Source organism: Bos mutus, chromosome 4 (assembly GCF_027580195.1).
Source record: "Bos mutus isolate GX-2022 chromosome 4, NWIPB_WYAK_1.1, whole genome shotgun sequence".
Classification (NCBI taxonomy): Eukaryota; Metazoa; Chordata; class Mammalia; order Artiodactyla; family Bovidae; genus Bos; species Bos mutus.
In genome coordinates this window covers 75097644-75120764 of record NC_091620.1, presented here as the reverse complement: position 1 = coordinate 75120764, position 23121 = coordinate 75097644, and the positions used below count along the sequence as shown (strand labels likewise).

General features: G+C 38.0%; 2 protein-coding genes across 2 annotated transcripts in view; one reads left to right on the top strand and one right to left on the bottom strand.

Annotated features, from left to right (window-relative positions):
- Positions 1-23121, bottom strand: part of CCDC146 (coiled-coil domain containing 146) — a 139275-nt gene that overhangs the window by 83867 nt on the left and 32287 nt on the right. The gene's annotated exons all lie outside the window — the stretch shown is intronic.
- Positions 153-6727, top strand: FGL2 (fibrinogen like 2). The gene is made up of 2 exons (XM_070369668.1): positions 153-887; positions 3348-6727. The coding sequence occupies exons 1-2, from the start codon at positions 272-274 to the stop codon at positions 4055-4057; spliced, it is 1326 nt and encodes a 441-aa protein (XP_070225769.1). The 5' UTR covers positions 153-271; the 3' UTR covers positions 4058-6727.

The following is a 23121-nucleotide window of genomic DNA, read 5'->3' as shown; positions in this document are numbered from 1 at the left end:
TGAAAGTGAAACTTGTTGAATATGTGCATCTGACTAGCTGCAGGAATTCCAAAGAGGATGATTTTGATTGAAAATAACAGTTTTTGGCAAACTGAGTTTGATGAAGACAGTCTCTTCCTCCGCGTTTCTGAGACTTGTGATGCAAAGAGCTCCCGCCCTTTCCTGAGAACACAGAAAGCCTGACTCAGGCCGGCAGCTGGCAGCGGCCACTCTTAAAACAGCTCCAGCCCGGCACCCTTCCCTGCTGGGGTGAGTGAGCGCCACCGCAAAGATGAAGCTGGCGAACTGGTGCTGGCTGAGCTCAACTGTCCTTGCTACATATGGTTTTTTGGTTGTGGCAAACAATGAAACAGAAGAAATTAAAGACGAAGCAGCCCAGAATGCCTGCCGGGTGAGACTAGAGACCAGAGGGAGATGTGAGGAGGAAGGCGAATGTCCCTACCAGGTGAACCTGCCCCCGCTGACTATTCAGCTCCCCAAGCAGTTCAGCAGGATCGAGGAGGTGTTCAAAGAAGTTCAGAATCTCAAGGAAATTGTAAATAGCCTGAAGAAGACTTGCCAAGACTGCAAACTGCAGGCTGATGACAGTCGAGACCCAGGAAGAAATGGATTGCTGTTACCAGGCACAGGAGCCCCAGGAGAAACTGGGGACAACAGAGTGAGAGAATTAGAGGGCGAGGTTAACAAACTGTCCTCTGACCTTAAGAATGCCAAGGAGGAGATCGATGTGCTTCAGGGTCGCCTGGAGAAGCTGAATCTTGTAAATATGAACAACATAGAACAGTATGTTGATAGCAAAGTGGCAAACCTCACATTTGTTGTCAATAGTTTGGATGGCAAATGTTCATCTAAGTGTCCCAGGCAAGAACAAATACAATCACTCCCAGGTATGTATAATAATGTTTTCTTATCATTTGTTGATGAATGTTATATAACTCAATAGGATCTATAAACGTTAACCTGAGAAATTATGTTAAATAAAGGACAAATTAAAAGTTAAGCCTTTTATTCATCAAGGTAGTACAAGGGAAACTATTATCTTTCTAAATGTGACCACAGAAAAGAGATAGGACCTAATTACAAAAAAAGTCATAATGAGTTCTGAATCCATTTTAAAGTACATTTAAAGATCTTATTTGCTGACACCAGAGCTACACACAAACAGAAGTGGAGAGAATGTCTTAATGTTTCAGTGACTTTAACTTACTTATCTGTTCACTGAAGTATCTGAAAACAGTAGAGTTAAGGCAGTGTTTGTAGTTGTACTCTGTTCGCAAATCAATTTTTTTGTGGTTGGGTGATTGCTCCTTATACAGCAACAAGAGACCTTTGAAAGATTTTAGCAAGTAATCTGCAGTTAATAATCCCAAACATCTAGTGGAAATAGGAGATTTTATGGATCGGATAAAAATACTTATATGGTTTCATGTGTGTGCAAAACTTTTTACTTTGAGACCTAGTGGCACAAAAACTGTTTTATGCAGAGTTTTGGCATGCTACTGAGGAAAGGAATACATTCTTATTTCTTCCTTTCTATTACTAGAATTCAAGCATATAGCAGTAGAATCCATCCTCCCCATCCAGATTATTTGAATTAACTTTAATAAATATATGTTAAAGACCACAAACCTAACTACCCACTCTGTCCAAGAACTGCTGGCTGTGGCACTGGTTCCCCCAAACCCTGGTATTCCACGTGAGTTCCTGGGACCCTTGCTGATGGTCTTCTGAAAGCCGTCTCTGCATGAGTGTGACTTGAAGGGGTGTGGTGCCTGCAGCAGAGATCGCGTTCCTTTGAAAGAAGCACCTCATGCATGCTCCACTCCCAGGGAATCAACCAGTGAAGGTGTTTGGGAGTTTCAAAGACCACTGTTGCTAATACTCCCAGCAGCCTGTATCTAAATGGACCCTGCACGTTGCAAGGCAACGTTCATGTCGTAGGTGGCATACCTGGGTGTGCATTAGATTGGTACTGCATGGCAATGTGCAACGACAAGAATAAGATTCTGCTATTTTTATACTAAAGTTTTGGGGAACTGTCTGAATATTCTGAGTTCTAAATACACACGAATATATTATTTGTGGCTCATAGTGGCTTGTATTAATGTATTAAACTTGCCTGATCTGGCAAGGATTTTTGTAAAAATTATTTTGGAGTAAATATCTCTAGTGGTTCCTACAAAGCCACATTATTTGATGATTATACTTATACTGAATGTAATCACCTATGGTTTCCTTCTAAAAACCAAACATGTGAAATGCTGAATATTTTCCTGGATAATAAATCAGAATAAGAATATTCATATATTAGTGAAGTTCTTTTTTAACCTGAGCTTCTTTGTCAAGCAAGTAAGATAAATGGAAATGTTGATCAATGCTGTATTTTAGAATTTTAATAAATCATTTGGAATAATCTTATAAAATGACCTGAAAGTGGAGTATATCAGCCTCTTTGCTGCTGCTGCTGCTAAGTCGCTTCAGTCATATCTGACTCTGTGCGACCCCATAGATGGAAGCCCACCAGGCTCTGCCGTCCCTGGGATTCTCCAGGCAAGAACACTGGGGTGGGTTGCCATTTCCTTCTCCAATACATGAAAGTGAAAAGTCAAAGCGAAGTCGCTCAGTCGTGTCCAACTCTTAGCGACCTCATAGACTATAGCCTACCAGGCTCCTCCGTCCATGGGATTTTCCAGGCAAGAGTATTGGAGTGGGGTGCCAGTGCCTTCTCCATATCAGCCTCTTTAGGTGAAAGGAAATAGAAGCCTGTGCGTCCTCTGCATGCACGGAATGCAATTCTAGGAGAGTTGGAATCATCTGAGTTTCAGGACTAAGGAATGAAGTGGTTACAGGGACAAGCTTTGCTCTCTCTTGGCTCTGCCATTTAAAGATCCTATGAAGTTGAGCAAGCCACTGATCCTTTTTGAGCCTAAATATCCTTTTTCACCAGCAGATTAGTAATACTACCTATGTCATAAAGTTCACGTGCAGATCAACTGTAAAAATGTCACCAAGTCTTTGGCAGAATCTCTAAGACACAAGCAGAGCCCTCACTAAATATCATTAAATTACTAAAACTATCACTTTTATTTCTTGTTATTAGTTGTTGATATTGTCAATATTATTAAACCAAGAGGATGTTAGAGAACTTTGCCTGCTTTATAACATCAAGGTCTTGTTCTGAGCCTTTAATAAGCATTTGCTAAATAGGTTCAAGTAATTTAGCCGAGAAAGGTTTCATTGTCACCATTGATCAAATTATCAAACTGCTTTTGTGCATATCAAGAATTCTTTAGATGCTTAGTTTTTTATTAACAAAATCCAATGCCTTTCTGTTTTCACTCCTTCAGTTCAACAACATCTTATATATAAAGATTGCTCTGAATACTACACAATAGGCAAAAGAAGCAGTGAGCTCTATAGAGTTACACCGGATCCCAGAAACAGTAGCTTCGAAGTTTTCTGTGACATGGAGACCATGGCGGGAGGCTGGACGGTGCTGCAAGCACGTGTTGATGGAAGCACCAACTTCACCAGAACATGGCAAGACTACAAAGTAGGCTTTGGAAACCTCAGAAGAGAATTTTGGCTGGGGAATGATAAAATCCACCTTCTGACTAAGAGTAAGGACATGATTCTAAGAATAGACCTTGAAGACTTTAATGGTATCAAACTCTATGCCTTGTATGATCACTTTTATGTGGCCAACGAGTTTCTCAAATACCGTCTACACATTGGTAACTATAATGGCACAGCTGGAGATGCCTTACGTTTCAGTAAACATTACAACCATGACCTGAAGTTTTTCACCACCCCGGATAGAGACAATGATCGATACCCCTCTGGGAACTGTGGGCTCTACTACAGTTCAGGCTGGTGGTTTGATGCCTGTCTTTCTGCAAACTTAAATGGCAAATATTATCACCAAAAATACAGAGGTGTCCGAAATGGGATTTTCTGGGGTACCTGGCCTGGCATAAGTGAGGCACAACCTGGTGGTTACAAGTCCTCCTTCAAAGAAGTCAAAATGATGATCAGACCCAAGCACTTTAAGCCGTAAATCACTAATGCTAACAATTCTGGGTATTCATTACCCAATAGGGCAATTAATTCCTTCAGCACTTTGGAATATGTTTCAAACTCCTTTTCCACGGCTTAAAATTTATCTCTGAGCAATGGGTTCTTATGCCACATAGCATTTGAAATAAAGCTGAAAAATATGCCTTTTAAAGAAGTCCTTTGTCGCTATTCTGCTGTTACTGAAATAAACACTTGCAAGCAATTGGAAATATTAAGAATCACACATTAGACTTATAATGCTTTTAATTTCTCTTATTTAAAAAGTTTTATATTACTTACATTACTCACTCTAATTAAAAAATAATTGTTTTTTTTCAGCAGGCTAGATTTTACACAAGTGACCTCTGTTTTGACAGTGATTTAAACACATTTTTTTCAGGCTATAGTTACTGAGTATTTATTTGTATCTAAATACCCTGTTCCTCATTATGAGATAAATTTACTCAGTTTATAGCATTTATGGCATTTTAGTTTCCAAGAAAGAAGAAATATAATTAAACCTGCTCAGGTACTATTTGTGAAATGTAAAATTTTATCATTGAAAATATTTTAAAATGTGATAGTATAATGTCCCTCCAAAAAGCATTCAGAAAATTAATTTAACCTTAAAGACCATGATTTAAAGGTAGTTCTTTTATAGTTTATAACTCTTTAGATGTTTGATGGTAAAAACTGCTTTAGTATAAAAAATATCTTCCTTTGCTGTAATGCATAATAGTTTTTAATTTAAGACTGCTCACTGCCGTGCGAGACTACTGGTAAACTTTCCTTTGGAGAAGTAGGTGTGGCCGAGGAATGAAGTGCTTATTTAGAGGCTATAACATTCTGAAAGCCAAGTTTAGATCCAAAGCATTGATATTATTAGGTGATTCACTTTATACAAAGCTAAGTTTATATGACAAATAGGTAAATCTTCATATTTATAAAAAGCTTGAATTTGAAATATATAGAAGAGTAGTTCAAATATGTATTTCAACCCTAACTGGTGTATTGCTTACTTTGCTATCAGAAGATTCAAACACAGGTGTTTGTTTGTTTTTTTTTTAACAAAAGTAGCTAGAACGTTTATAATTCATTCATTCTAAAATGCAAGAATCATATTTAAAGGATAATAAAAATAATTTGTTAAGTTCCTCTATTATAAAAAGGAATCATTTCAGAGAGAACAGCAGTATTCTACAGCATGTTTTAAAAATGCTCTAGAATAACATTTGGAAGAATACACAATACTGTATGTGAGTCATAGACATACAGTCAATCTTTAATTTCTAGTATCTTTTTCTAAGGTAGCCAAGTTTTCAAAATAAATTCACAAAAATGCAGCTTTACCCATTATTTGAAAATAATTGAGAATAGTATCGTTAGGTAAGAAGTTAATTTTTCAAGTATTGCCTTTTTATAGATAATTTGAATCAAAAAGCAAGACATTCTTTTAAAAATATATAATGTACAAAGTTCAGGTAAGCATAATGAAAAATTATGTTATTATTAATAATTATTAAAATGCCAAAACAAGGGAAATGCAAATAGAATTAAGTGACTACCAAAATGTAAGATATCATTGTAGATTTCAATGGCTTCATATCTCTCAATTGGATACTAAGTGTAAATGTTGTAAACTAATTTATTCTTTACTTCTCTCTCTTTTCTGATTTTTACAAAAAGGCTAAGAAGATTTTGATATTATACAATATAATATTTCAGATAAAGGTATTTTTACTTACTATATGTAACTACTAACATGTGTATAAATTTAGGCAAATTTCTGAGATGAAAAATAGATTCCTTAAAAAATACAGTTCTAAAAAAATAGCTCACATAGCAACTATCCACTGATTTTAATAGGATGCAGGTATCATTTCAGGAGAATTTGGCAAATAATTCATTAATCTACGTAAATACTCAAAAGCCTGTCTATCTTTCCACCTTCATCAAAGAATCAAAATTTTATTTTCTATTATACATTTATGGCACCTTTCTAATAACAAATTCTATAACATAGAAATTCCTTTTTGAAGTCAGTTCATGTCACTTATAAAATATATTTTAGATTTTTATAATCTTTAGCATATTGATGGGAATAGATTCTATTTGAGAGAGTTTTTTTTCCTGGCAAAACTATTCACTAATATCATGAGCTAATGTTCACAAATGTGGATTGACTACTAACAAGTATTTTAGAGTCTTGTCTTGGTTCCATTTTAATGACTTATTTGTTATCTAAGGTAACAAATTATTTCTGAGCTTTATCATACTTTGAAAATATTGACTAAGATTAGGCTTTAGAAATTCCAAATGGAACTGGTTCACTAATCACTGAGAAAAAAAATCAAATTTTTCTGATAAGTAGTAATGCTCCAAATGAAGTGATGACACATTTATCCGATAAATAAAGAGCCTAAATATACAAGACAAAAGAAATCTGAGTAACAAATTTGCTGTTCCTTATTTTTGAATGTCTACCCAAGGAAAGGGTAGAAGGTTTAAAGGTAAAAAGTGAGGAGTAGTAGTGTCATGATAAGTCTTTGTTTAGAATTCTTATTTTCCTTTATGTATAAAAGGAAATGTTTTTATGTTTATATAAAACATAAAAATAGGTTTATGTTTTATGTCTTTTAAAAATGTTATAAAATAAAAGATTTAATCATCACATCTATTTATTTCTTCAGTTTGGAAACATTAAGTACTATTGTTTGTAAAATAATTTCTATATATTTACTCTTAGTTGAAAAGTTGCATAATGTTTACCTAATTAGACAATACCTTTGACTCACTGATGACTTTAATGAGAACTATTTCATTAACAGGAAGACAGGGGCAAATACAGGAATACCATTATCTTATTTGCCTCCTGAGTACTATTGACACATTTGAAATATGGAAGTTTTGGTTTCATTTTTGTGGCATTTAGCCCCATCTCCTCTTTTTTCCATCATTCATGTTGCTGCTCTGGTTTAGCTCTCAACATCCTCTTAGGATAATGCAAGCCCTTCCTGAGTGTGATTTGTGCCCTCAGTTTGAATCTATTACAACCTGTCCTCCACATCACTGCCAGAGGAATGATTCAAAAAGTACAGTCCCTGGTGGTCCAGTGGTTAAGATGCATGTTCCCAATGCAGGGGGCACAGGTTTGACCTCTGATTGGGGAACTAAGATCCAGCATGCTGACTAGTGACAAAAAAAAAAAAAAAAATATATATATATATATATATATAAAATTCTGATCATGTTATTTTCCCTCTTAAAACCTTTTAACAACTCCTTCTTTTTTTATACAATAAAATTCAGCAAATAAGCTCCTTCATTAACTGATTTTTGCCTATCCTTTCTGCCACTATTCACACTCCTACCATACTAAAAGCCTTGTTCTAGAATAAACCATGTTCTCTCATATTTTCATTACTTTCTGTTGTTGTTCTCTTGGTCTAGGTAGAATGCCATCCTTAACCCCTGCTGAGTTTTGTTTTAATATCCATGATTAAGAGCAGGGACTCATAAGCCAGAATTAAGTTTGAATTTCAACTCCATTATTTGCAAGCTCTGTGAGCACAAGCAAAATCACCTAATCTCATTTTTTTTGGTTCCTTCAAAATGAGTTACAGTAGAATCTGATAGAGTTATTGAGAGGATTAAATGAGATAGTGTATATAAAGCACCTAGAATATACATATGTATTATCATCATTATCATCTTTCTAAGTAATTATCTTTTCTGGGCAGTCTTCTCTGATGACATCAAGGCGGGGTTGGTGCCTCTTCCCATTGGTTTTATACCATCCTGTATATTCCTTATTATCCATTACATTATTCAATAATTGTCTACCTTCTACTCTGAAATCAATCTGTTTGACTAGGATGTAAAGCAAATTTGAGACAGGAGTGTTATTACTCAAAGTGGTTCATGAATATGTTACCACACATGCAGAGCTATAGTCAAAAGAAGCCAGAGTTATAAATGGGGAAGGAGTAGGTATCATCAAATCTGAGAATTTAGGAGATTGTGAATACAAGTTAGCAGTGATTGACTTCAGGGGAGGGTATGGCAAGACAGGATCAGATATACTATAGGGTTGGGTACTTAAAACGATGGCAAACTTTTAGAAGGGGTTCTGGGCACATGCTTCTGGGTATCATGCAGAGAACGATAGTTTTACCAAGCCAGTGATTGTTCTACCTGGCTGAGTTCCTAAAGAAAAAAGCATTTTACATACTTGTATTGCAATTTTGAAATTAATTTTAATCATAAAAAATGCACGAATGCTTTAATTTCTTAAACAATCATCACTTAGACTAAAGACCCCTTTGCAAACCACCTTCAGTTCCAATCCCCTCCCTCTCCCCAGAGGTAACAAGCAGAGTTGGCTAAATCCAGACTTGAATTTCATTCTGCACATTGCCAAATGGTAATGTTTATTGAATGGTAGCTTTGCCAGGTTTCTTTTGTTTATTGATTGGGACGAGTGGAAAGTAAGACTAGAAGTGAGGGAGGGAAATGGGGTGTGCTTGGGGAACTCAGAGTCGCCTGAATTCCTAAATGTGACTGAGCAGCCATTGCTCCTTGAAGCAGTTCCGCCCCCACATTTAATAAGGTCTTTCTTGCTAAAGGCACTGTTGCTTTCTTTCCTAAGGGAATAATCTTTCAAAAAATTCTTATATAATTGTTAAATGTTACTTTCCCTTTACAGTCATTACAAAATATTGGCCATTCCCTGTGTTGTACAATACGTCCTTCAGCTTATCTTATTCCCAATAGTTCTTACCTTTCAGTCTTCCACCCCTATATTGCCCCTTTTCCTTCCCCAGTGGTAATGACTGGTGTGTTCTCTATGTCTGTGAGTCTGCTTTTTGCTGTATTTTCTAAATCCCACATATAAGTGATATCATGAAGTATTTGTCTTTCTCTGTCTGAGTTTTTTCACTTAGCATAATACCTTCCAAGTCCATGTTTCTGAAAATGGCAAATTTTCATTTTAATGGCCGAACACTATTCTATTGTATTTCTATACCACACATTTCTTTATCCATTCATCTATTGATGGATCCTTAGGTTTCTTCCATATCTTGGCAATTGTAAATAATGTTGGTATGAACACTGGGGTTCATTTATCTTGACAGCTACATGTAAAAGAATGAAATTAGAACATTATCTAATACCATATACAAAATTAAACTCAAAATGTATTAAAGACCTAAATGTAAGACTATACAACTTGTAGAGGAAAACACAGGCAGGATACTCTTTGACAAAAGTTGCAGCAATATTTTTTGAATGTGTCTCCTAAAGTAATGAAAATAAAAGCAAAAATAAACAAATGGGACCTAATTAAACTTAACTTTTACACAGCAAAGGAAACCATCAGCAAAATGAAAAGACAACCTACTGAATGAAAGAAAATATTTGCAAATGATATGACCAAATAGAGCTTAATATCCAACATATATAAACAGTTCATACAACTCAATATATTAAAAAAAAAACAACAACCCACAAACAGCCCAATTGAAAAATGGGCAGAAAATGAATAGACACTTTTCCAAAGAGGAAATACAGATGGCCAACAGGCACATGGAAAGATGCTCAATTTTGCTAATCATCAGGAAAATACAAATCAAAACCACAATGAGATATCACCTCATACCTGTCAGAATGACAACCATTAAAAAAACACACACAAATAACAAATGTTGGCAAGGATGTGGAGAAAAGGGAAATCTTATATACTATTGGTGGGAATATAAATTGATGCAGCCACTGTGGAAAACAGAACAGAGTAAAAATAGACCTACCATATGACCTAGCAATTCTACTCCTGGGTACATAGCTGAAAAAAACAAAACCACAAATTCTGAAGGAGTGATGTTAATCCTCCTTTAGGCTCTTCCATCTCACTCCTCAGCATCTCTAGATCTATAACTAAGGTAAGACATGCCTTCCTGAGAATTATAAAGTCAAACTGCCAGAGAAGCTTTTATACAACTTGGCTAATTTATATCAGCAGAAATTTGGGGAACACACATAAAGATAGATTTTGAGGTTGTTTGACCAAGAAAGAAAAAAGTACCAGAATTTCATATGTGACTGAATTCATTGACAGAGGTATATTTACCAGAATCTGCCTGCAATGCAAGAGACCTGGGTTTGATCCCTGATTTGGGAAGATCCCCTGGAAAAGGGAATGGCAACCCCACTCCAGTATTCTTGCCTGGAGAATTCCATGGACAGAGGAGCCCAGTGGGCTCCAGCCTATGGGGTCACAAAGAATCGGACACAGCTGAGTGACTAACAGTATACTTGGGGAGTTTATATTTAATCAGAGGAGATGAATAAACAATATATGATAAGTGCCATGAAAAATTAAGCAGACCAAGAGAGATAAGGAGTTTCAGAGGACCGTGTTATTTTATATAGGGAGGTCTGAGGAGACCTCCTTGAGGAAGTGACATTTTATCAGAGACATAAAAGATAAGGGAGAACCAGCCAGACAGACAACTGGGAGAAGTATGTTCCAAGCAAAAAGAGCATCAGGTACAAAAGCATTTGGTGTATTTTAGAGTCAGCAAGGAGCCTGGAAAAGCAGGCAGTCTGGGGAGGAGGGAGCTTAGGAGATGAAATCAGAGAGAGCTTGGGGAATTGGGTTTAAATAAGAAATGGGGGTGGGGGCTGCCAACTCATGTGAGTCATGATAAGGATTTTGCCTTTTGAGTAGATAAGAGCCATAAAGGTTTTGATTCCAGGAGGCAGATGATCTCATCCAGTTTTAAAAGGATCACTCTTGTAGCTGGGCTTCCCTGGTGGCTCAGCTGGTAAAGAATCCACCTGCAAAGCTGGAGACCCCGGTTCAATTCCTGGGTCAGGAAGATCCGCTGGAGAAGGGATAGGATACCCACTCCAGTATCCCTGGCCTTCCCGGGTGGCTCAGCTGGTGAAGAATCTGCTTCCAATGTGGGAGACCTGGGTTCGATCCCTCCATTGGGAAGATCCCCTAGAGAAGGGAACAGCTACCACTCCAGTATCCTGGCCTGGAGAATTCCACAGGCTGTGTAGTCCTTGGGGTTGCAAAGAGTCGGACACAACTAGAGTCGGACACAACTGAGTGACTTTCACTTCCTTTCTTGTAGCTGAGGGAAGAGTACAGTTGGGAGAGAAGAGTGGAGCATGAACACCAGCTTGATGGTGTTTGCGATAAACTTGGAGAGTTTGAGATGGGGAAGACTGCAGGGGGAGTCTGTCTGGAAAGTGTATGTGGGGGTGGTGGGGAGGGGATGGGGATCAGCAGTTTTGAATATCTTAAGTTCAGATCTATGACACATTCACGTGGATGGCATTTGGATGTTAGTGTGATGTTCAGGGAAGATAAGTAGGTTGCTAAAATATAGCTGGTAACAAATCCTTGGGACTAGATGAAATAACATAATAAACAGATGTACGTGAAGCGAAGACTTTAAGAGAAGAAGCTGGAGATAAGGAGGAACCAACACAGTTGCATCCCATCCGATCACCCTGTAAATGTGTCATTTGAGAAGTCCCAGGGTAGCTTCCTTATGAAGAGGGCAGAGATTTATTCCTAGTGGAACAGATACTTTCTCTGGATTATTGGAGATTCGGATGTGCTTTTTCTTGCTTCTGTCAGCCACACTGCTGTTGGCTTACTGGATGTCTTAGAAGCCATTATTTTACTGTGGATTTCTACAAGTCGTTGCTTTTGACTTAAGCAGTCATTTCACAGTGAAGAGAGGAGGAATACCATACTGAGATCTTACACAGTGCATCATCCGGGAGACGCCACCTTCTGAGGGGGGAGGGTTGTCATTCATGCAGGATATGGTGTATATGTGTGTGTGTACACATGTGTATATAGCAAAAGAAATATGACCTAGGCTACAGACTAAAAAACATTCTTTGTTGACAGTGTAATGCCCAAGTTTGAGGAATCATGTATGGACATTTTAAATCATTAGAGCACTAGTTTGCTATGATTATAAACCTTTAGTTAAGAGGAGACTTAGTTTTACTTCTTTTTATTTTTGAGACATTAGTGATCTTAAAACTTGTTTTTTTTTCCTACAAATATTTTCTGATAGTTTTCCAAGTCAAATGTAACCTAAATCTTGTATTTCTAATAGCTTTCAAAGTGCTTACAATGGAATGGTTATCAGTGAATGTGACTGGACGTTTCCACTTAGGTTGGGTCCAGCAGCAGATAGAGGGTCAGGAAGACCCCCTGGAGAAGGAAATGGCAGCCCACTCCAGTATTCTTGCCTGGAGAATCCCCATGGGCAGAGGAGCCTGGTGGACTATAGTCCGTGGGGCCACAGAGAGTCGGACATGACTGAGCAACCAAGCAGTAGCAGCAGCAGCAGCAGCAGCTGCGGACAGCAATGAGTGTAGGTCTCTGCGTGTGGGGAGGTGCCCCTTGTGGTGCGTAGATGCATGCACACGTGCACATACATGCACACCCCACATGCACATATATGATATACAAGAAGGCTTATATACGGAATTTGTGACATGCATGCTGTAACACACGAGGAAGCCTGTCCACTGAAATAAAATAGATATGCAGCTCTTACATGTAATTCAAAGTCAATACAACAAAAATCATAGCTAGCTTATATAACATAGTTCATTTTATATAAACACATACAAATAGATTGCCATAAAATTGAGCTTTAGGCAGTTTCTTTAAATCCTTGAAACAAATTCTATGCTCTTGGTGCTGCTGGTGTTCCTTGAGCTGCTCCTCTGCACTGCCTCTCTTCTCATCCACAATCCCGTAGCATGGCTCCTTCTACTCTGCTCTTTTTACTCCTTTGTTCTGTTTACTTCTCTGTCAGGTAAGCAACCTACTGTCCTCATCATTATATTCAATTCTCCACGTGCATCTTTGCTCACCTAAAGTCCCAGGAGGGAATCAAAATTAAAATCTAGCTAACTTGTGATCAGTGTCCTCCTGGACTTCATATAGTAACTCAAAAAGATCTTTATTATTAGCTATTTTCAGAAGGAAATATACACTATAATGCTGAGAATCTATACTCTTCTTTTGAGAGTGAAAAAAATCACATTTTAAAATAAACAGCTTTTTTTTTTGTTTTAGCCCCTTATAACAACTATTACATTTATAGTTATTTATTTTAATCCAATAAATAGTTATCATTTGCCTACTGTGTGTATAGCATGATGCTATGTGCTATTAAAGTATTCTGAATAAGGTTTTTTCCAAATAATAACTTTCTGAACTCTCAAAATCTGAGTTTAATTTCTAGCATTCAGGATTTTCTCTGAGTAATTAAGGATGACACTATTAAGATGAATTGCTTCTCCATTACAAAAGGCCTCATACAAAAGTTCAGCAAATTTGAAATCATGTAGAACCTTAAAACTTTCTCACTTGATATCTCTGGAAATTGAGTTTCTCATCTTCTACAAGAGGCAAGTACTTTGTGCTTACATAGCTGTGAAATTTTATCAAAGAAGGGACTCAAAACTATTTGCTTACATTTATTTCTCATTCAGTAATGAGTATAATCATTTTTCAGTCAATCTAATTAATCTGTTTTACTTTTTGTTTAGAAATTTTGCTTCTAAATGCTCATAATAATAAGCAACTCTCACTTGCCGAGAGCCAGCCATGTGCTGGATACTTTCCTAGGACCATTTCCAGTGTTTTTTCTGTTTGCTGTGATTCATGCCACAATAAGGAGGTAATGTTTTACACTTACTAAAGTCTTCCCTGAAGGAGGGGAAAAAAAACAATCTTTGTTATCTACAAGCTGTGTATCATGTGTGGGCCATTATCTGTTTTCAGCTCTCCTGGACTTCTTGGTGTTTTTCTCATGAAATGGACTAATTTTCTATGATAAATTACCTGTGATAATTCCATGGTAAAGTATTGGATTGACCAAAAAGTTCTTTTGGGTCTTTCTTGTAAGATGGTATACGAAAACTTGAACGAACTTTTTGGCCAACCCAATATGTACATTGTAAGCCTCAGTATCACCCCTGTCTGACTTTTTGTGTGAATCTACAAAACGGAAAATGATTCCAAATAAATCTCAACTTAAGGTGAAATAACTCTCTTTGTATCTTCTCAAAAAACAATTACATAACATTCTGTTGGTAGGAGATATTTTTAAAAATATATATATTTTCAATGGTGTTAATGTCCTTACTTAACCTAGTGGTTAAAAATTATTTACTTTCTGTAGCTAAGTCAGAATTTATAACAATTCTGACAGAAAAGACAAGCAAGTTTCTGTACTCTCCAAACACTGTTTTACTTCCATGGTTACGTGGCAGGATTCACTAAGGAAAACATTCCATTTAAGTACAAAGCACTTTGTAAGTTCTTTGGGAGCCAAAAGATTTCTCTTGTAAACACCAAAGTTTTTATTTTCATTTGTTATATAATTCTTTTCAAATGTGCATATCATTTAGATGAATGGTACTGGTGATGGTGACTTTGAAAATTTCTATCCTATAACAAGTCAGTGATTAAAAGTCTAGAGAGACTCATGGGTATATCATGGGTAGTTATGTCAGTTGGATGGTTACGGGAGTTACGGTATTTACATACGGCATTTATGGGGTTGGTATTTAACAGGCTGAACCACTAGAGGAAAGGTTCTCGAACTGTGTCCCCGGTCAACCTAAAAGGTTCTGCAGACATATTTCATGAGTGCTAAAGGAAGCGGGGAAGGAGAGGCTGCCAGGAGAATATATGATGCATGAAACACTGTTCACCTTGAATAGTTCTGGTTTTACTTTTATCTTGAATCTTGGGGCTTCACCTTCAATTTCACTTAAAAGATTTTGTTCTGTTTTCTTTCCAAAAAATATTGTAAAATCATTGCCTCCACATTGCATATCCCTTTTGGGGCTCAGTCAGAAAAATAAAACTAAAATAGATGCACAACAGTTCTAACTTGGTATGATATTTCCAACTTTAAACATTTAAATACCTGAGAATGTTGGTGGGCTTGATGTGGAAAATGCAATCAGAAATTCCGAAGAAATTTCTCCTCTTTAGTGTGCCTTGTAAAGTAGCCATTCAGTAGTGTGATTATTTTGGTAGAGGGCTTTACTAATTACTGTATACATCTATTCCTTTGAAAGTCTATGGCCATACCACCCTGAACAAGTCTGATCTCGGAAGCTAAGCAGGGTCGGACCTGGTTAGTATGTGGATGGGAAAATAGCATGACTACACGTGTGTCAGTGTGCCAAGAGTTAGCAAGGAATATCAAGAAGAGTAACAGGCTTCCTGCTTTCAAAGTTCCTAAAGCTACTATAGATTAGCTTTTGTTTAAAAAAAAAAAGGAAAAAAAAAGTGGCATGTGGTACAAGCATATGCAGAGAAGTTACAGCAACAGAAGCGTCCCCACTTTGTCAGGAAGTGCCATGCTTTAAGAAGGTGGAATCTGAACTGTCCTGGGGGGAAAATGGGTAGAATTCTAAAGCACTGAAATGTGGAGGAGAGCAGTCCCAGGCTGGGTAGAAGATGAACAAAAGCAGGCTGGAAAACCAGGAGCTAGTTAGGAAAACAATGATACATCTAATTTGACGGAGCTTAAGGTATGTAGCAGGGAACAGTTAAAAAAACAAAATAAAAAAGGAAGAAATGGTGGATGAGACTGTAGAGGGATGTGACTATAAGTTCACAGAAGTAATATTTGATCTTTATGTTAAAGCAGGAAAAAACTCACAATCTAAGTATCTACAGAATCCCCCTGCCACCTATTGACTGGTTTTGTGTCTGAATCTGGGGTGATGTTGGGACACTGGGTGGGGAGGAAAGCTGGAAGGAACTCTGAAGACTAAAATAATGAAGTGGCCAAAGATATCAAGGGAAAGATGGGTGTAGATACGAAGAGGAAAACCCAGCTGGGGATGGGAAAAAAAAAAAAGTTCCTGGAGGAGATCTTAAAGAGGGAATAATAGGGGTATATGTGGTGGGGAGAGGCTTCTGCTATGATGAGGAATTTTAGCAAGTTTTGCCATATGACACGCGGTGGAGCTCCCTCCTATCTCCCTGAAGGAACCTTCAGTGTACTCACGTCGCTTTCTGTGGCTTTCTGGGACAGATCTGTGTTTCCTTTGGCTGTGCTGATGGGTTTTAGGGTGGGGGAGAGGCGGCTCGATTGAGCTCAGTTCACAGACTGTCTGCATAGAGCATGGGGGCTTTCCCCAGTGCCTTGAGGGACTGGGGCCCAGTGCTGGCGGGGACAGGAGAGGCGAGTGGAAAGAACTGCGGACCTTCACCTCTGCATCCTTCGCCTCTACACCCACCATATCCAACTCTGTCTTACATATTGTGCTTCCGTGTAAGATTTTTTTAAACTGGGAAGCAAGTAATAAAAGCAGTTTAAAAGGAGGGTGAAAATCACAATGGTAGGCAGTTTGAGGTGCCTCTGAACATGAGAAATGTACTGTAAAGTGAGGCTCAGGAATTGAAAGTGTATGACTAGTAAATGCAGAGCAGGAAATCTGACCCATTTTCCACTCCCTGCCTCCCCCAGCCACCGTGCCCCACCAATCAGAGATTTTCTTTCCAAACCATTCAAATTTAAGATAGTTTGAGCCTGTCCATTCTTCGATGTAGACAGCAAAATTCCCGTCTTCTTAATCTGTGGTTCAATATTTGGTAATTCTTGTACCCACTTCACTCATGTCTCTGATGCCACCCAGGTATACCTATTTTCCCACACCTAGGTGTACATGGGCTGGGAATATGTAAAGAGCATTTGCCTCGGAAGGTAAGTCCAGAGGTTCTGGGCTTGGCATGCGGTTGTAAGCTTGCTGTCATCTCCTTTCTGTTTCCTCTTATATCAGCATACATGCTAGGTAGAATAAAGGTTAAAATATGATGACTCAAACTATCAATATACTAAGAGAAAACACAGGAAATAATTTATGATAACAGAGTACCAAAGGTCTTCTTAAGTATGGCATAAAATCTTGAAGTTGTAAAAGAAAAAGTCAATAAATTTAAGCACACATAAAATAAATTTTCACGTGGAGAAAAATCATCTTAAGCAAACTCAAAAGAAATCCAAAATCAGAGAATAAGATTTGTGCAATGCATATTATGCACAAAGGCCTATTTTCTTTGTGTATAAAGAGTTTCTATGAGTCTCTAAGAAAAAAACTACACTGAAAAAAATCGAAGAAAAAAAAAAAAGCTGTGAACAAAATTTACCAAAGAAAGAAACAAACAAAAAAACCAAAGTACAAATAGGTCTTTGTATTAACCAGCTTCTGTATATTTGATGCTTTAACATCTGCCCTACATGCCTATGCCAGATACGCCTTGTTCTGATAATATGCCCGAGTCACCTTGCCTCCCTCATCGTCCTCCTCTCCGGCATTGACAGGAGTCTTCCTCCTTGGAGGAAGACGACTTGTCAAATGGAAACCAACTAATCCAGAGTCCACACCCTTACCAATCTCCTTTACTGGGCTCATGTGCTCAGGTCACTGTACAACTGTCCTAATCATCCTAATGTCAGGTGCCAGACAACACAGGCCATCGCCTATGCCCCAGAGTCTGCTGAAATTATTCACACCAGCCAGTCCTAAGCTGCTTATTCCAAATCACCTGTTCCTTCCTAGGGAAACCACAATAAAAGCTCTTATGTACTGCTCCTCCCTCTCCTCTGCCTCCTGATCAACCTGGTGCTTCCCCATGTGGCCCCCCCATGTTATGGCATGCCCCCCATTGTTTTTAGAAACTGTGAGTAATAAACTATTGTTTCAATGACAATTGTCTCCTGACCTTTTGGCCTTCCTATACCTCACATTTTGTATTAATACATCTAATTTATTTATGTATTGGCCATGCCCCAAAATTGTAGGTTCTCAGTTTCCCAACCAGGGGCTGAACACAGGTCACAGCAGTGAATGCACTGAATACTAAACACTAGATCACTAGGGAACTTACAATACACTATATTTTAAAACAGTCTTAAATCTATGAAAAGAAACTCAATTCATTTAAAGATAAATGTAAATGAAGACTATGATGATATAACCTTGTCTCTCATCAGAGTGACAAAGGCTGAAAAGTCACACAGTCACACTGCTGAGTAAAGATACATTTATTGTTGAGGGGAACATAAATTATTACAGCCTTTATGGAGAGCATCGTGGCAGTAAAAAAAAATTTTTTTTAATACATGAACTCATGATCTGGCAATTCTACTTCAAAATAATTGAAAGTAGGATCTCAAGGAAATAGTTGGACACCATGTTCATTGCATTATATTCATAATATCCAAGAAGTGGAAGGAACCCAAATGTCCACTGACAGATAAATGTATAAATAAAATATGGCATTTTGGGTTGGCCAAACAAGTCTTTTGTGTTTTTCATAAGATGTTATTAAAAACCTGAATGAACTTTTTGGCCAATCCAGTATAAATGGAACATTATTCAGTCTTAAAAAGGAGGGAAATTCAGTCACATGTTACGACATGGATGCACCTTGAAGACAGTATGCTTAGTAAAATAAGCCAGTCACAAAAGACAAATTCTGTAAAATACAAGGTATCTAGCATAGGTAGCACAGGGGTGAAAGAATCTGTCTGCCAATGCACGAGACACAAGAGCCACGGGTTTGATCCCTGGGTTGGGAAGATGCCCTGGAGAAGGAATTGACAACCCACTCCAGTTTTCTTGCCTGGAAAATCCATGGACAGAGGAGCCTGGCAGGCTATAGTCCATGGAGTCGCAAAGAGTCGGACACAACTGAGCAACTGAGCACACACGCATGGACGAATAGTTAAATTCATGGAAACAGAAAGCAGAATGTGGTTGCCAGGATCTGGGAGGAGGGGCAAATGAGAAAGTGTCGCTTGATACAGAGTTTCAGCTTTGCAAAATGAAAAATTCTGGAAATTGGTTGTACAACACTGTGAATATACTTAGCACTACTGAACTGTACATATAAAAATGGTCAATATGGTAGGTCTACTTTTCCACAGTTAAAAATTTTTTTAAACGAACAAACCCATTGATCCAGCAATCCCACTATTAGAAATTTGTCCTGTGATTATTTCAATGTGAAATGATGTACACATGAGGTTATTGACTCTATCATTATAACACCAGAGGATAGAAATAATCCAAATTAATCCAAATTTTATAATGGAAATTGGTTATATTATGCTCCATCCATGCACTGAAATACTATGCAAACATTAAAAAGAATATAACAATTGTATATATGTGTATAAAAAAGGAAGTATGAATATTATGCTACCACTTACTTGTTTGTGCAGATTTCTGCAAGGCTCTCTAGGAGACTGTGAATGATGGTTGCCTCTGGGGAAGGGGACAGCAGACTGGAATGGGTGGCAGACTGGCTTAATTTTCACTGTGTACTATTCTGCATCTTTGAATTTTGTACTACATCATATTTTTTGTATTAAAAATGGTTTAAAAGAGAAAGATACTAATCTCATGGTTAAAATCTTTAATACCTGGCTCTCTAGTACTCTATTCTTTAATTTCCTGGCTTCTGACTCACTGGCTTCTATCTCACTACTTAACTGCTGAGACCTGGCTTCTATCTCACTGCTTAATTGCTGAGATCCTGATCTTGTTTGCCTAATGAAAACTGTAATAATTACCTCGTTTTAGTGGGCTTTTCTGGTGTTCACTACTGCTGTGTGTGTGTCTGTGTTAGTCACTCAGTCATGTCTGACTCTTTGCAACTCCATGGGCTGTAGCCTCCCAGGCTCCTCTGTCCATGGAATTCTCCAGGCATGAATACTGGAATGGGAAGCCATTCCCTTCTCCAGGAGATCTTCCCAACCCAGGGATCAAACCCGGGTCTCTTGCATTGCAGGCAGAGTCACTAGGGAAGCCCTCACTACCGCTGACTAATTTACTAATGTTTTCTGTAAGTCCAGTTGCTGAATAGCCAAATTCCCAATCATACACCTCTCAGCTTTATTCCCCAAAAAGTCTACCCGACGGACAAAAGTACCATCTCTCCACCTACCTATATAAAATAGATTTTAATCAAAAAGGGCATTATTTGTTTTAATCCTTAAGCTTTCATCTTTAACGCCTAATATATTCAAATAGTTTGTGGATTTTTAAAGGTCCTTTTATCACAAGATGCACATACTCTATTGAGAACTACAAACTTGATGATCGAAAGCCAACTTCCTCTCTCAAGAGCTGTCTTTCTCTGAGGAGAAAACAATACACTAAGTATTTCTCCTAATCATTATTTTAAAAAGCAACATCTGTTCACAGTGACAAAAAAAGAGCATCTGAATTTACATTATTGTTTTAAATATTTAAATCAACTTGCTACAAAATATCTAAAGAATCAATGAAAAATAGATAATCAAAACTTTGTTAAATATATAATTAAAATAAACACACAGGCAAGCATGCACACACAGACTAGGGTCTTGTGTCAGTAAGGGAATCAAAAAAGGAAATCAAAAAACGTAAGCCAAACAGATGAAGGAACAGATGAACTGCAGAGGGTACAGCGCTCACTACCATGTTTTCCTCTGGCTCTGAGGCCTGAGTCCGCCATGTGGTGGATGCTCAGGAAAGATTTTCAGAACAATTAAAGGGAGATAATCTTTCATGTGGGCTTCCCTGGTGGCTCAGATGGTAAAGAATCTGCCCACAGTGTGGGAGACCTAGGTTCAATCCCTGGATCAGGAAGATTTCCTGAAGAAGGGAATGGCTACCCACTCCCATATTCTTGCCTGGAGAATTCCAAGGACAGAGAAGCCTGGCAGGCTACAGCCCATGGGGTCACAAAGAGTTGGACATGACTGAGCAATTAACACACACACAACCTCACTTACAGGAGGCAGAGGAACTGCCAATTCCTTTCGGTTCCCAACTTTTAACATTCTCTAACTCCTACTTGCCACTGATCACATGTTCAGTCAGTTCAGTCACTCAGTCGTGTCCGACTCTTTGCGACCCTGTGAATCGCAGCACGCCAGGCCTCCCTGTCTATCACCAACTCCTGGAGCTTACTCAAACTCATGTCCATCAAGTCAGTGATGCCATCCAGCCATCTCATCCTCTGTCCTCCCCTTCTCCTCCTGCCCCCAATCCCCCCCAGCATCAGGGTCTTTTACAATGAGTCAACTCTTCGCATGAGGTGGCCAAAGTATTGGAGTTTCAGCTTTAGCATCAGTCCTTCCAGTGAACACCCAGGACTGATCTCCACCCAGGTTGGATCTCCTTGCAGTCCAAGGGACTCTCAAGAGTCTTCTCCAACACCACAGTTCAAAAGCATCAATTATTCGGCACTCAGCTTTCTTCACAGTCCAACTCTCACATCCATACATGACTACTGAAAAAACCATAGCCTTGACTAGATGGACCTTTGTTGGCAAAGTAATGTCTCTGCTTTTGAATATGCTGTCTAGGTTGGTCATAACTTTCCTTCCAAGGAGTAAATGTCTTTTAATTTCATGGCTGTAGTCACCATCTGCAGTGATTTTGGAGCCCAGAAAAGTAAAGTCTGACACTGCTTCCACTGTTTCCCCATCTATATGCCATGAAGTGATGGGACCAGATGCCACGATCTTCGTTTTCTGAATGTTGAGCTTTAAGCCAACTTTTTCACTCACCTCTTTCACATCATCGAAAAAGTAAGAGACTTCCAGAAAAACATCTATATTCTGCTTTATTGACTATGCCAAAGCCTTTGACTGTGTGGATCACAATAAACTGTGGAAAATTCTGAAAGAGATGGGAATACCAGACCACCTGACCTGCCTCTTGAGAAACCTGTATGCAGGTCGGGAAGCAACAGTTAGAACTGGACATGGAACAACAGACTGGTTCCAAATAGGAAAAGGAGTATGTCAGGCTGTATATTGTCACCCTGCTTATTTAACTTATATGCAGAATACATCATGAGAAATGCTGGGCTGGAAGATGCACAAGCTGGAATCAAGGTTGCCAGGAGAAATATCAATAACCTCAGATCACATGTTCAGATAGCAGGAAAAAAAATACCATTTTTTTAAACCACACCCCAGATTCATGTCCAGAATCATTTTTGAAGGTGCCAAGGGTGAGGATACCCTAACATGGGACCTTCTTTTATCTTTCCCTGATACAGTTTTTACTGATTGAATTGGGGGTGTTAATCACTTTGCAAAGTGGAATATGGCTTCTATTCCCATAATCCTAATGTAAATTTCCAATCTTTATAGATAGACACAAGCCATGTTAATACCCCAAATGTTTAGTGTATTCCAAGCATGATCCATGATCTTCTTCCATACTATAAAGATTTTAAAATTTCCATCTTGCTCTTAAAGTAAAAAACAAAACACTTTATGGGGAAAATGGAACCTATCTGTATTGTTTAATAAATTATTAGTCTGTTTAAAGTTTCTTGACAGTCAAACAAAATCCTGAAGAGTTATTCTTGCAAGCCTACCTAGATGTCTGAAGGAAAAGTAAAAAGATTCCAAAAACCATAAGACTTATAGAAACACTTTTAAAAGAAATTTATAGTGCCTTTTTTTTTTAGTGCATATCCTCTAAGTACAACTTTTAGTGAGGTGTGATAACTAAGAAAGGATAGGGAAACCAAAGAGAAATATTTAAATGGAGAGTTAAAATATTTATCTTTATTTTTTCTTTTAATATACCGTTTACTTTAAAAGTAAATTTGTAAAATCCTAAAATAGCAGTGTTTAAAAAATGTGTGACTGTCAAGTGAAGCACGGCAGGTGAAATGTGCATCGGGGTTGGAGACAGGAGACTAGGTTGCATGCCTGGCTCTGTATCTACCTCGCAGTGCAAAGCAGGGCAAGCCGCAGTCTTTCAGAACCTTTTAAGTGGAAATAATGATATCTGAAACTTCTTTATGGAATTATTATGAAAATTAAATCACATACTTGAAACTGCCTTGTCTGTAAGCTTTACATTTTCTTCTTTGTAACTCGTTACTTAATTAGCTCATGTATGAAAGAAGTAGAAAACATTATCTTAAGAAACTCATCAGTAACTCAGAGATCCAACGTTGAAAGTGAAGGAAGCTTT

What these genes read in the sequence shown, in the direction of transcription:
- FGL2 (XM_070369668.1), top strand. Translation starts at nt 272, where the DNA reads ATGAAGCTGGCGAACTGGTGCTGGCTGAGCTCAACTGTCCTTGCTACA. An exon ending in ACAAATACAATCACTCCCAG is followed by an intron (nt 888 to 3,347) that starts GTATGTATAATA and finishes TCACTCCTTCAG; the next exon opens with TTCAACAACATCTTATATAT.